The sequence below is a fragment of the Bombina bombina genome, chromosome 1 (assembly GCF_027579735.1).
Source record: "Bombina bombina isolate aBomBom1 chromosome 1, aBomBom1.pri, whole genome shotgun sequence".
Classification (NCBI taxonomy): Eukaryota; Metazoa; Chordata; class Amphibia; order Anura; family Bombinatoridae; genus Bombina; species Bombina bombina.
Window position 1 is genome coordinate 1,533,548,493 of NC_069499.1, and position 14,623 is coordinate 1,533,563,115.

Consider the following 14,623-nt stretch of genomic DNA (forward strand, 5'->3'; position numbering starts at 1 on the left):
AAGGTGCAGGGATAGGGGGAAGGAGTTATATTATTTGTTTATTAAGCTGCTTTGCTTTTAATGAGGTACAGGGGGTCTGACTATTCATTTGTCCATCGTCCCCTCTCCAACCCTGATATATTATTACTAACGACTGAATTTAGGGATAGCCGGTCAAGGACTAAATTATGGATTTTAGTCATACAGGAGTTGTATGTTCTTTTAACATTAAAAAAAACTGATTATTTTAATTGTTAAATACTATAATGTAGTATATTTGTTAATATTATTTGTCTATAGTAGCTTTTCCAATTGGAAATAATGGTAACAAATCCAATATTCATCCGAACTAAATGCCTGCAGGGGCAAAATCCGGCTGAACTGAACATTTGAAAAATTTTGAAACAAATCTTTTGGACGAAACAAAGTTTTGGCTCATGGTCACGTCAAGTAATGGTTTACTTTAGGTCTAAAAAAAGCTCCACATTTGACATCAGTATTTTGAATTGCACTGGAGCGCAACACTTAAATCATCACTATGGGGCCAATTTACCAAAGTGCGAGTGGACATGATACAATGTAGCGTATCATGTCCGCAGCGCATCGATAAATGCCTACAGCATTAGTTGTCGGCATTTATCATTACACAAGCAGTTCTTGTGAACTGCTTGTGCAATGTCGCCCCCTGCAGATTTGCAGCCAATCAGCCTGATCGTATAGGATCGTGCGGATTGATGTCCGTGGCGTCAGAGCAGGCGGACAAGTTATGGAACAGCAGACTTTAGACCGTTGCTTCATAACTGCTGTTTCCGGTGAGCATCAAGCTCCATTCAGCCCCTATGAGCGTATTAGCGTGCTAATATTGCTCTCTGAGCTATTCATTAAAAGTATTAGGTACTCTAAAAAAAAAAGTTTCAGCTACGTTAAGATGCTTTAATTAAAATATTTAAGCATTCAATTGTATTACCAGGTTGTACATTCTTTGCCCATGGTTAGACAAAAGGTAACCCTGTATTATCAATGTCACTACACGTGTAATTTAGCACATTCTTTTTATACAACATAAATGCTGTTTTACAGAGAATACTAAATTAAAGGGATATCAAACACAAACGTTTTCTTTTGTGATACAGACAGAGTATACCACTTAAAAAAAAAATCCAATTAACTTATTTTATTAAATTTGCTTCATTCCCATTATATTGTGTTTAAGAGATACCTAGGTTATCATCTGGAGTGCTACATGGCAGGAAACGGTGCTGCCATCTAGTGCTCTTCAAAATGAATAACTTCTTGCAAAACTACTGCCATATAATGTTCCGTAAATAGGACGGTTACTAAGCTTACTTCACTGCTTTTGAACAAGAGATACAAAGAGAACAATGGAAAATGAATAATAGAAATAAATTAGAAAGTTGTTTAAAATCAAATGCTCTATATGAATCACGAGAGAGAAAAAAATTGGATTTCATATCGTTTTAGTTAAAGGGACAGTCTAGTCCAAAAAAAACTTTCATGATTCAGATAGGGCATGTAATTTTAAACAATTTTCCAATTTACTTTTATCACCAATTTTTCTTTGTTCTCTTGGTATTCTTAGTTGAAAGCTAAACCTAGGAGGTTCATATGCTAATTTCTTAGACCTTAAAGGCCGCCTCTTAAGAATGCATTTTAACAGTTTTTTCCCACTAGAGGGTGTTAGTTCATGTTTTTCATATAGATAACACTGTGCTCATGCACGTGAAGTTACATGGGAGCCATCACTGATTGGCTAAACTGCAAGTCTGTCAAAAGAACTGAAATAAAGGGGCAGTTTGCAGAGGCTTAGATACAAGATAATCACAGAGGTAAAAAAATATATAAATATAACTGTGTTGTTTATGCAAAACTGTGGAATGGGTAAAAAAGGGATTATCTATCTTTTAAAACAATAAAAATTCTGGTGTAGACTGTCCCTTTAAATCCATTCAGAGACAGATTTATAATAAATCAAAGTATTTGCTCTACAGTCTCCAAACTGTAAAATGCTTAGTTGATCCAGGCAACATGGTTATCAAACACTCATCTTAGATTATAATGTGTAATTTATTTTTACATAATAAGTTGATTTATTTTTTTTAAATTACTTTTTAATGTGTTTTATTATGTTTCTAAAGAGCAGGCAGTGTGTTGCATGATTACTGTAATTTTATTCTTGTCTTGTGAATGGAGATTTTGAAATAAAAGCTAAAATAGAATAAAATATTTCTTTTCTTTTTTCAGGGTTTTCTAGTGGCCACATTATACTGTTTTGCAAATGGAGAGGTAAATATCATTGATTGTTAACAAATTAAAAACTGCAGTGAAGTGCATTATAATATTTATTTTCCTTTCTTGTGGAGGTTTAACCATTTTTAAACGAAAATCAAGTTCACAAACTTACGTTTTACACACTGTTAATTAGTACTTTTTTAACCACTTGGTTGCAAGAGAGTAGAGCAACTATTGTAACAAAATGCAGCCATCTCTGCATAGTCTCACATCATCATGCGCAATGCCAAGCATTGTCTGGAGTGGTGTAATGCATGCCACCACTGGACACTGAAGATTTCCACAAATGGGCTCTGGAGCAGTGGAAACGTTCTTTGGAGTGACGAATCGTGCTAAGTTAACGTCAGTCTGATGGAAGAATCTGGGTGTGGCAGATGCTAGTAGAACGCTACCTACTGGAATGCATAGTGCCTACTGTAAAGTTTGGTAGAGGAGGACATTTGTCTGGAGCTGTTTTTCAGGGTTCCTTAGTTCCAGTGAAGAGTCATTTTAATGCTAAAGGATACAAAGATATTTTAGACAATTGGATGCTTCCAACTCTGAGGCAAATGTTTTTAGAAAGCTATGTTCCAGCACAACATGGTTTGACCACTTGGGTGCCTGACCTCACAAATGCTCTTTTGGCTGAATGAGCACAAATTACATCAGACACACTCCAACATCTTGTGGAAAACCTCCCCAGAGGAGTTATGGCTGTCACAGCCGCAAAAGGGGGGCCAACTCCATATTAATGCTCATGGTTTTGGAATTGGGTGTCCAACAAGCTCATATAGGTGCCACTGGCAAGTCCATAGTTTAAAAATGCTAGCCGCTATACAGGGTATGTCAGCGGTCCTTAAGGAATTAAAGATGTTCAAAATGCCTTTATGAAGACTTACCATGTGCCTTGAGGTGTCGCATTTAAAAAGTCAAAATGGCCTCATAAAGGTGCTAAATAGTGACTCGAAAATTGATTGTTATCTCTATGAACTTTTAGGCCCCATAGAATAAATAGGGCTTTTAGAGTGGGTCTGAAAACATGTTTGTAAGTGCGGGAAAAAGCTGAAAACACGCTATAGTGATTGCGTTGAAGCCTTTTTAGACAGAAAAAGAGCTGATCAAGGCCTAAATGTTTAATTATGTGTAGTAAAATGAACTTTGCAATATACTTTTATTGATTTGTTCCCATTTTCTATAATTGTGAAATGTTGACTTGCTCTGAGTTTCTATAAAGTAATTGGCACCATCATATTGAAATCTACATTTTCCTTATCTAATTTTCTGCTGAGGGCAATTAAGCATAAAGTGTGGACTATAAAAACATTAAAAATAATTAAAAACCTTGATCAATAAAATTACTTTATTATATATTCCACACAATCCTTTTTTCACAATTTGGCCTAGATTACAATTAAAACGCTATTGATAGAACAGGGTGTGCTATCAATATTGCGGGGCTGCGCTCTGAATAGCGCATAATCTAGGTTGTTAAAACTGAATTCGCTCAGCCGACATCTCTTTAGCGAGTCGTATAATTTCAATGGATAGTGTGACAGCACTAAACATCACTCATATTACAAGTTGTGAGTTATATGTTGCACACATGCATATATACGTATATGCCTCCAAAAACACTCATTATTTTACCAATACTAGCATCTATTTAAATCGCTTGGAGAGTGATGATCCTGTATTGCATTGCTATGATATTACTATATTAGGCACAGGCTGCAAAATACCATTTCCAGTGAGATATATTATTATATAGGTTCAAAAGGGCATTAGAGATATGGATGTTCAATAGCATACCCCTGAGGGTGGTGTGAAGTATGGATGTTCAACAGTACACCTTTAAGGCTGGCATTATTCCTTAAATAAAGTTTCCAATATTATACAGCTGAGTGAACATTTTTTAGTATGATTATGGAATCTTCTCATAGCGGTGCCAAGTATTTTCTTATTGAGGATTGTGGGACAGATTACAAGTGGAGCGCAAACGTTTGTGTGCAAGTGATATCGGGTTTTCGCAATCGTTTGCACGCAGGTTGAATTGCGCTGGTATTACAAGTTGATTTACGCTAGAATGATTACCGCATCCTCTGTTAACTGTTAGCTGTATATTTATTAGTATAGTTACACTCATACTAATACCATCTAATAAAAATTCTTAAAAAAAATATTGCACACAAAAGTTAGAACGGCTCAAAGATATGAGGTCCCAGATGTTAGAAAAACAAAAGGCAGGCAAAGGGCTTTAACACTGAGATACATAGATATACATGTCTAAAGATGGATATGTATGTATGTATGTACTATATATATATATATATATATATATATATATATATATATATATATATATATATATATATATATACAGTATATATATATATATATATATATATATATGTAGTCTATATAAGTGTACATATGTATTTATGTATTTATATGTGTATATATGTACTTACAGACATATATAAACATATAAATATATATGTACACATATATAAACAAATACATAAGTGCTTTGGAGCCCTTTGCCGTTAAGTAGATGAAAACATGAAAAACATATTTATGCAATATTCCTATTTAATAAAGGTTATAACTATGTATTTACTATAAATATTTCACATTCCAATGTTCTGCAAATAGCAGAATATGTTCTATGTATTTATAAATAGATATTCCTATATATATCTCTGTATATATCTATACCTTTATATAATCATCTACATATATAGATATAGATATATATTTTACGGAAATACCATCAGATATATGTACAAATATGTATTTATGAATAAATAGAACACATTCTACTATGTGAAGAGCATTGGAATGTGAAAATATTTTTTATTTTTAAGTTTTAGCTCAAATCAGGAAATGTGATCATATTTGCGCGAGAGTTTTTTTCCCCATTTTTTTTTTCTCCACTGACATCTATGGGGGAATACGTGAACACGCACGTGATATTCTAAGTTCAGTTTTTTGCATTTGTCTGGTAAGCGCAAGAGTGAAAACAGTTTAATGTCAGCTTATAATATGAGCACAACCCGACGAGCGAAAAAAATCTTAATTTTAGCGCAATTAATGCTCAAGCGTGATCGCTAATTTGCACTCCACGTGTAATCTGGCCCTGTATATATGGTAAGTGTGTTTAATAAATATGCGGTTGTGTTTTCACACCACTCTTATACTGGCTAGTATTATTAATTTTCATCAGAATTAGTTAGTGCTGTCGTTCTTTTGAATATAAATATATATATATACATTTAGATAAATAGATAGATAAAAAAAATCTTAACTGGGTTTTGTAGCGTGCCCCATAAAAGTTTATGACATATTACCCTCAGTCTAATCTTTGTTTGAATACATCATTGCATCTAAAAACAAAATTTATGCTTACCTGATAAATTTATTTCTCTTGTGGTGTATCCAGTCCATGGATTCATCCATTACTTGTGGGATATTCTCCTTCCCAACAGGAAGCTGCAAGAGGATCACCCACAGCAGAGCTGTCTATATAGCTCCTCCCCTAACTGCCACCCCCAGTCATTCAACCGAAGACAAGCAAGAGAAAGGAGAAACTATAGGGTGCAGTGGTGACTGTAGTTTAAAAATAAATAACACCTGCCTTAAAATGACAGGGCGGGCCGTGGACTGCATACACCACAAGAGAAATAAATTTATCAGGTAAGCATAAATTTTGTTTTCTCTTGTAAGGTGTATCCAGTCCACGGATTCATCCATTACTTGTGGGATACCAATACCAAAGCTATAGGACACGGATGAAGGGAGGGACAAGGCAGGCGCTTAAACAGAAGGCACCACTGCCTGTAAGACCTTTCTCCCAAAAATAGCCTCCGAAGAAGCAAAAGTATCAAATTTGTAGAATTTAGAAAATGTATGAAGCGAAGACTAAGTTGCTGCCTTACAAATCTGTTCAACGGAAGCTTCATTTTTAAAGCCCATGTGGAAGCCACCATTCTAGTGGAATGAGCTGTAATTCTTTCAGGAGGCTGATGGCCAGCAAATTATACTTCTTAACCAAAAGGAAAGAGAAGTTGCTGAAGCCTTTTGGCGTTTCCTCTGTCCAGAGTAGACAACAAACAATGCAGATGTTTGACGAAAATCTTTAGTAGCTTGTAAATAAAACTTTAAAGCACGAACCACGTCAAGATTGAGTAATAGACGTTCCTTTTTTGAAGAAGGATTAGGACACAGTGACGGAAATTTAATCTCCTGATTGATATTCTTATTAGATACCACCTTAGGTAGAAACCCAGGTTTGGTACGCAAAACTACCTTATCTGCATGGAAGATCAGATAAGGGGAATCACACTGCAAGGCAGATAACTCTGAAACTCTTTGAGCCGAAGAGATAGCTAGCAAAAACAGAACTTTCCAAGATAAAAGCTTGATATCTATGGAATGCAGAGGTTCAAACGGAACCCCTTGAAGAACTTTAAGAACTAAATTTAAACTCCATGGCGGAGCAACAGGTTTAAACACAGGCTTGATTCTAACTAACTCCTGACAAAACGCCTGAATGTCTGGAACATCCGCCAGACGCTTGTGCAAAAGAATAGACAGAGCAGAAATCTGTCCCTTTAAGCAACTAGCTGACAATCCCTTCTCCAATCCTTCTTGGAGAAAAGATAATATCCTGGGAATCCTGACTTTACTCCATGAGTAACCCTTGGATTCACACCAATGAAGATATTTACACATTGGGGGGTAGTTATCAAGCCGTCTACTTTTCTGGCTTCGCCGGCCCAATACGCCCGCCTAAGCTCGCCTCACATTGCCGCCGCGGACCTGAAAAAATACGCCTAAGTTATCAAATAAAGCTGTCAAAAAGCCGCGGGGCGATGAGCAGCAGACTGTGACAGTTATCACTCATCCGATCTCGCTGCCCTTCGGCTTTTTCCCAGCTTTATTGCTAGCCTGTCACTAAGCACTCACACTAAACTACACTGTTCTATCCCTATACCGGCGCCCCGGAGCCTCCCGCAACTCAATAAAGTTACTAACCCCTAAACCGCCGCTCCTAGACCCTGCCGCAACTCTTATAAATGTATTAACGCCTAAACCGCCGCTCCTAGACCCCACCGCAACTCTTATAAATGTATTAACCCCTAAACCGCCGCTCCCGGACACCGCTGCCACCTACAGTATACCTAGTAACCCCTATCCTGCCCCCCCTACACCGTCGCCCTCTATTATAAAGTTATTAACCCCTATCCTGCTGATCCCGCACCTCTCCGCAACTAAATAAATAGTTTAACCCCTAAACCCGCCGCAACCTATATTAAACCTATTAACCCCTATCCTGCCCCCCCTACACCGTCGTCACCTATAATAAATTTATTAACCCCTAATCTGCCTCCCCTACACCGTCGCCCCTTATAATAAATTTATTAACCCCTATCCTGCCCCCCACTACGCCGCCGCCACTGTAATAAAATTATTAACCCCTAAACCTAAGTCTAACCCTAACCCTAACGCCCCCCTAGCTTAAATATTAATTAAATAAATCTAAATAATATTTTTATTATTAACTAAATGAATCCTATTTAAAACTAAATACTTACCTATAAAATAAACCCTAATATAGCTACAATATAAATAATAATTATATTCTAGCTATCTTAGGATTTATTTTTATTTTACAGGTACCTTTCAATTTATTTTAACTAGGTACAATAGCTATTAAATAGTTATTAACTATTTAATAGCTTACCTAGCTAAAATAAACTGAAATTTACCTGTAAAATAAATCCTAACCTAAGTTACAATTACACCTAACACTACACTATACTTTAATAAATTATTCCTATTTAAAACTAAATACTTACCTGTAAAATAAACCCTAAGATAGCTACAATATAAATAATAATTATATTGTAGCTATCTGAGGATTTATATTTATTTTACAGGTAACTTTGTATTTATTTTAGCTAGTTAGAATAGTTATTAAATAGTTAGTAACTATTTAATAACTACCTAGCTAAAAGAAATACAAAATTACCTGTAAAATAAATCCTAACCTAAGTTACAATTAAACCTAATACTACACTATCATTAAATTAATTAAATAAACTACCTACAAATAACTACAATTAAATACAATTACATAAACTAACTAAAGTACAAAAAATAAAAAAAGCTAAGTTACAAAAAATAAAAAAATAAGTAAAAAGCCAATCAGATTTTTCCTACCTTAATTCCGATTGGCTGATAGAATCCTATCAGCCAATCGGAATTGAGGGGACGCCATCTTGGATGACGTCCCTTAAAGGAGCCTTCATTCATCGTAGTCCGTCGGTGAAGAAGGAGGTTCTGCGTCGGCGGAAGGAAGATTCAAGACCCGGCTTGGAAGATGACATCGCCCGGATAGAAGACCTCTTCAGCGCCTCTTTGAAGATGACATCGGCCGGATCGAAGACTTTTCTTCAGCGCTGCCTGGATGATAACTTCATCGGATGGAAGATTTCTTCAGCGCCTCTTGGAGGATTAACTTCTTCCTCTCCGGATGTCCACTTCGGTTCCATCGCTGCTCGGCTGAGTGAAGACAAGGTAGGATGATCTTCAGGGGATTAGTGTTAGGTTTTTGTAAGGGGGGTTTGGGTTAGATTAGGGGTATGTGGGTGGTGGGTTTTAATGTTGGGGGGGGTTGTATTTTTCTTTTACAGGCAAAAGAGCTGTTTTCTTTGGGGCATGCCCCCACAAATGGCCCTTTTAAGGGCTGGTAAGGTAAAAGAGCTTTGAAGTTTATTTAATTTAGAATAGGGTAGGGCATTTTTTTTATTTTGGGGGGGTTTGTTATTTTATTAGTGGGCTTAGATTAGGTGTAAGTAGCTTAAAATTGTTGTAATATTTTTAACATGTTTGTAACTTATTTTTTTATTTTTTGTAACTTAGCTTTTTTTATTTTTTGTACTTTAGTTAGTTTATGTAATTGTATTTAATTGTAGTTATTTGTAGGTAGTTTATTTAATTAATTTAATGATAGTGTAGTATTAGGTTTAATTGTAACTTAAGTTAGGATTTATTTTACAGGTAATTTTGTATTTCTTTTAGCTAGGTAGTTATTAAATAGTTAATAACTATTTAATAGCTATTGTACCTAGTTAAAATAAATTGAAAGGTGCCTGTAAAATAAAAATAAATCCTAAGATAGCTACAATATAATTATTATTTATATTGTAGCTATATTATGGTATACGGTATATTTTAAAGGTAAGTATTTAGTTTTAAATAGGATTCATAATTATTAATTATATTGTAGCTATCTTAGGGTTCATTTTACAGGTATGTATTTAGTTTTAAATAGCAATAATTTATTAAAGTATAGTGTAGTGTTAGGTGTAATTGTAACTTAGGTTAGTTTTTATTTTACAGGTAAATTTCTCTTTATTTTAGCTAGGTAAGCTATTAAATAGTTAATAACTATTTAATAGCTATTGTACCTAGTTAAAATAAATTGAAAGGTGCCTGTAAAATAAAAATAAATCCTAAGATAGCTACAATATAATTATTATTTATATTGTAGCTATATTATGGTATATTTTAAAGGTAAGTATTTAGTTTTAAATAGGATTCATTTAGTTAATAAGAGTTAATTTATTTAGATTTATTTAATTAATATTTAAGTTAGGGGGGCGTTAGGGTTAGACTTAGGTTTAGGGGTTAATAATTTTATTACAGTGGCGGCGGTGTAGTGGGGGGCAGGATAGGGGTTAATAAATTTATTATAGGTGGCGACGGTGTAGGGGGGGCATATTAGGGGTTATTAAATTTATTATAGGTGGCGACGGTGTAGGGGGGGCAGGATAGGGGTTAATACATTTAATATAGGTTGCGGCGGGTTCAGGGAGCGGCGGTTTAGGGGTTAATACATTTATTATAGTTGCGGTGGGCTCCGGGAGCGGCGGTTTAGGGGTTGATATGTATAGAGTAGCTTGCGGTGGGCTCCGGGAGCGGCGGTTTAGGGGTTAATATGTATAGAGTAGCTTGCGGTGGGCTCCGGGAGCGGCGGTTTAGGGGGTAATACATTTATTTAGTTGCGGCGGTGTAGGGGGGACAGATTAGTGGTGTTTAGACTCGGGGTACATGTTAGGGTGTTAGGTGTAGACAGCTCCCATAGGAATGAATGGGATGTCTGTCAGCAGCGAACTTGTACTTTCGCTATGGTCAGACTCCCATTGATTCCTATGGGATCCGCCGCCTCCAGGGGTGGCGGTTTGAAAACCAGGTACGCTGGGCCGTAAAAGTGCCGAGCGTACCTGCTAGTTTTTTGATAACTAGCAAAAGTAGTGAGAATGTGCCGCACTTGTGTGCGGAACATCTGGAGTGACGTAAGAATCGATCTGTGTCGGACTGAGTCCGGTGGATCGATGCTTACGTCACAAAATTCTACTTTTGCCGGTCTCGAGCCTTTGATAACTAAGGCGTATCAGCCTCGCCACAAATACGCTGCGGAATTCCAGCGTATTTGAGGTTGACGGCTTGATAACTAGGCCCCTATATCTTATGATAGATTTTCCTGGTGACAGGCTTTCGAGCCTGAATTAAGGTATCAATGACTCATTCGGAGAAACCACGTTTTGATAAAATCAAGCGTTCAATCTCCAAGCAGTCAGACGCAGAGAAATTAGATTTGGATGGTTGAAAGGACCCTGAAGTAGAAGGTCCTGCCTCAGCGGTAGAGTCCATGGTGGAAGGGATGACATTTTCACCAGATCTGCATATCAAGTCCTGCATGGCCACGCAGGTGCTATCAAAATCACTGAAGCTCTCTCCTGCTTGATCTTGGCAATCAGACGAGGGAGCAGAGGAAACGGTGGAAACACATAAGCCAGGTTGAAAGACCAAGGTGCTGCTAGAGCATCTATCAGCGCTGCCTTGGGATCCTGGATCTGTAACAAGGAAGCTTGGCATTCTGACGAGACGCCATGAGATCCAGTTCTGGTTTGCCCCAAAGTTAAATCAACTGTGCAAAAACCTCCAGATGGAGTTCCCACTCCCCCGGATGAAAAATCCGCCTCCCAGTTCTCTACTCCTGGGATATGGATAGGTAGGATAGTTCGAATAGTCTCCATCTTGAAGGATGGGACCCTGAGAAATTTGTTTAGGATCTTGAGATCTAAGATTGGTCTGAAGGTTCCTTCTTTCTTGGGAACCACAAACAGATTTGAATAGAAGCCTTGCCCCTGTTCCTCCTTTGGAACTGGGTGGATCACTCCCATAACTAGGACGTCTTGAACACAATGTAAAAATGCCTCTCTCTTTATCTGGTTTGTAGATAATTGTGAGAGATGAAATCTTCCTTTTGGGGAAGAAGCTTTGAAGTCCAGAAGATATCTCTGGGACACAATTTCCAACGCCCAGGGATCCTGGACATCTCTTGCCCAAGCCTGGGTGAAGAGAGAAAGTCTGCCCCGTACTAGATCCGTTACCGGATCGGGGGCTGATCTTTCATGCTGTCTTAGAGGCAGCAGCAGGTTTTTTGGCCTGCTTTCCTTTGTTCCAAGCCCGATTAGGTCTCCAGACCGGCTTGGACTGGGCAAAATTTCCCTCTTGTTTGGTATTAGAGGAAGTTGAAGCTGCGCCACTCTTGAAGTTTCGAAAGGCACGAAAATTAGGCTGTTTGGTCCTTAATTTGTTGGACCTATCCTGAGGAAGGGCATGACCTTTTCCTCCATTAATATCAGAAATGATCTCCTTCAGTCCAGGCCCGAATAGGGTCTACCCTTTGAAGGGAATGTTGAGAAGCTTAGACTTTGAAGTAACGTCAGCTGACCAGGATTTAAGCCATAGCGCCCTACACGCCTGAATAGCAAAACCTGAGTTCTTAGCCGTTAGTTTGGTTACATGAACAACGGCGTCAGAAAAAATGAATTGGCTAGCTTAAGGGCTTTAAGCTTGTCAAGGATATCATCCAATGGGGTTTCTACCTGTAGAGCCTCTTCTAAAGACTCAAACCAGAAGGCTGCAGCAGCAGTGACAGGGGCAATGCATGCAAGGGGCTGGAGGATAAAACCTTGTTGAATAAAAATGTTCTTAAGGTAACCATCTAATTTTTTGTCCATTGGGTCTAGAAAAGCACAACTGTCCTCGACAGGGATAGTTGTACGCTTCGCTAGAGTAGAGACTGCTCCCTCCACCTTAGGGACCGTTTGCCACAAGTCCCGTGTAGCGGCATCTATAGGAAACATCTTTTTAAAAACAGGAGGGGGAGAGAACGGTACACCTGGTCTATCCCATTCCTTATTAATAATTTCTGAAAACCTCTTAGGTATTGGAAAAACATCAGTGTAAACAGGCACTGCATAGTATTTATCCAATTTACACAATTTCTCTGGGACTACAATGGTGTCACAGTCATCCAGAGTTGCTGAAACCTCCCTGAGCAACATGCGGAGGTGTTCAAGCTTAAATTTAAATGTAGACATATCAGAATCAGGTTGAAGTGCCTTCCCTGAGTCAGAAAAATCACCCATAGATAGAAGCTCTCCTTCTTCGGCTTCTGCATATTGTGAGGGTATATCGGACATAGCTACTAAAGCGTCAGAGAGCTCTGTATTTTTTCTAGTCCCAGAGCTGTCTCGCTTTCCTTGAAACCCTGGCAGTTTGGACAATACTTCTGTAAGAGTATGATTCATAACTGCCGCCATGTCTTGTAAAGTATACGCAATGGGCGCACTAGATGTACTTGGCGCCTCTTGAGCGGGAGTTAAAGGCTCTGACACGTGGGGAGAGTTAGTCAGCATAACTTCCCAATTGTCAATTTCCTCTGGTGATAAATCTTTTAAAGCCAGAATATAGTCTTTATAATTTATAGTAAGATCAGTGCATTTGGTACACATTCTAAGAGGGGGTTCCACAATGGCTTCTAAACATAATGAACAAGGAGTTTCCTCTATGTCAGACATGTTTAACAGACTAGTAATGATGTTTAACAGACTAGTAATGAGACCAGCAAGCTTTGAAAACACTTTAATTAATGTGAAAAAGCAGAATATAAAAAACGGTACTGTTTCTTTAAGGGAAAAAAACAAACACAAAAACTGCAAAACAGTGAAAAAAGCAGTTAACTCTATGAAATTTTTACAGTGTATATAATAGACTAAAATAGCATTGCACCCACTTGCAAATGGATGATTAACCCCTCAGGTTCAAAAACGAAGCAAAAAAACGGTAAAAACCGTTATAACAGTCACAAGCAAACTGCCACAGCTCTACTGTGGCTCCTACCTTCCCATAAAATGACTTTTGTAGGCACAAAAACCCTTTACAGAGTTCCAAAATGTGAGGGGATTCCTTCAGGGAAGCTGGATGTCTCAGAATGTAAAAAACAACTGCGCAATTAGAGCGCAAAAATAGGCCCCTCCCAACATGTACTCAAAGTGAAAAGCCATAAAAAACTACTCTGAGAAATCTAATCAGCCATGTGGAAAACTAGGCTCCAAATAAAGATTTATCACCTCAGTAAAAAATGTTCCTTATATATATAACGTTTTACATACTAAGCCATAATAGAAAGTAATATGAAAATTACCCTTTACTGCAAGCATGATGCCAGTCGTTATTAAATCACTGCAATCAGGCTTACCTTAACTATATCAGGCACTGTCAGCATTTTCTAGTTCTTATCATCCTCTAGAAAAAAATATACTGAACATACCTCAGGGCAGTTAATTCTGCAGGCCGTTCTCCCAGCTGAAGTTTCCCCATACTCTTCAGTTATGTGTGAGAACAGCAGTGGACCTTAGTTACAACCTGCTAAGATCATCAAAAACCTCAGGCAAATTCTTCTTCTAATTTCTGCCTGAGGTAAAAAAACAGTACAATGCCGGCACCGTTTACAAATAACAAACTTTTGATTGAAGATAAACTACACTAATTCACTACATCTCTCTAGCTACTTCCCTTGTCGAGAGCTGCAAGAGAATGACTGGGGGTGGCAGTTAGGGGAGGAGCTATATAGACAGCTCTGCTGTGGGTGATCCTCTTGCAGCTTCCTGTTGGGAAGGAGAATATCCCACAAGTAATGGATGAATCCGTGGACTGGATACACCATACAAGAGAAAGGTATTTAATTTTCAGCAAATTGGAAATAGCTTCTTTTTCTTCTTTCTCTCCTACAAATCTATAATACATTTTCTGTAAGGATACTGTAGCCATGACGTGATTCTATAGTTAAAGTATGCTGTCTTAAATCTTATTTTCTATTTTGAGAACATCCATTAAGTAAGTTAGCCTAAAAACGTTATGCCAAGAGGTAAAGATTTATAGCTTATCAATGTAAAGGTCAATTAGCTCTCTTCTCTGTGAAGCAATAAAACTATTA

At 37.6% G+C, this 14,623-nt stretch overlaps 1 protein-coding gene across 1 annotated transcript in view; it reads left to right on the forward strand.

Annotated features, from left to right (window-relative positions):
• Positions 1-14,623, forward strand: part of GLP2R (glucagon like peptide 2 receptor) — a 382,306-nt gene that overhangs the window by 346,273 nt on the left and 21,410 nt on the right. The window contains exon 12 of the mRNA XM_053708546.1: positions 2,242-2,283. Within this exon, the coding sequence (XP_053564521.1) occupies positions 2,242-2,283 (42 nt within the window). The remainder of the gene's footprint in view (positions 1-2,241; positions 2,284-14,623) is intronic.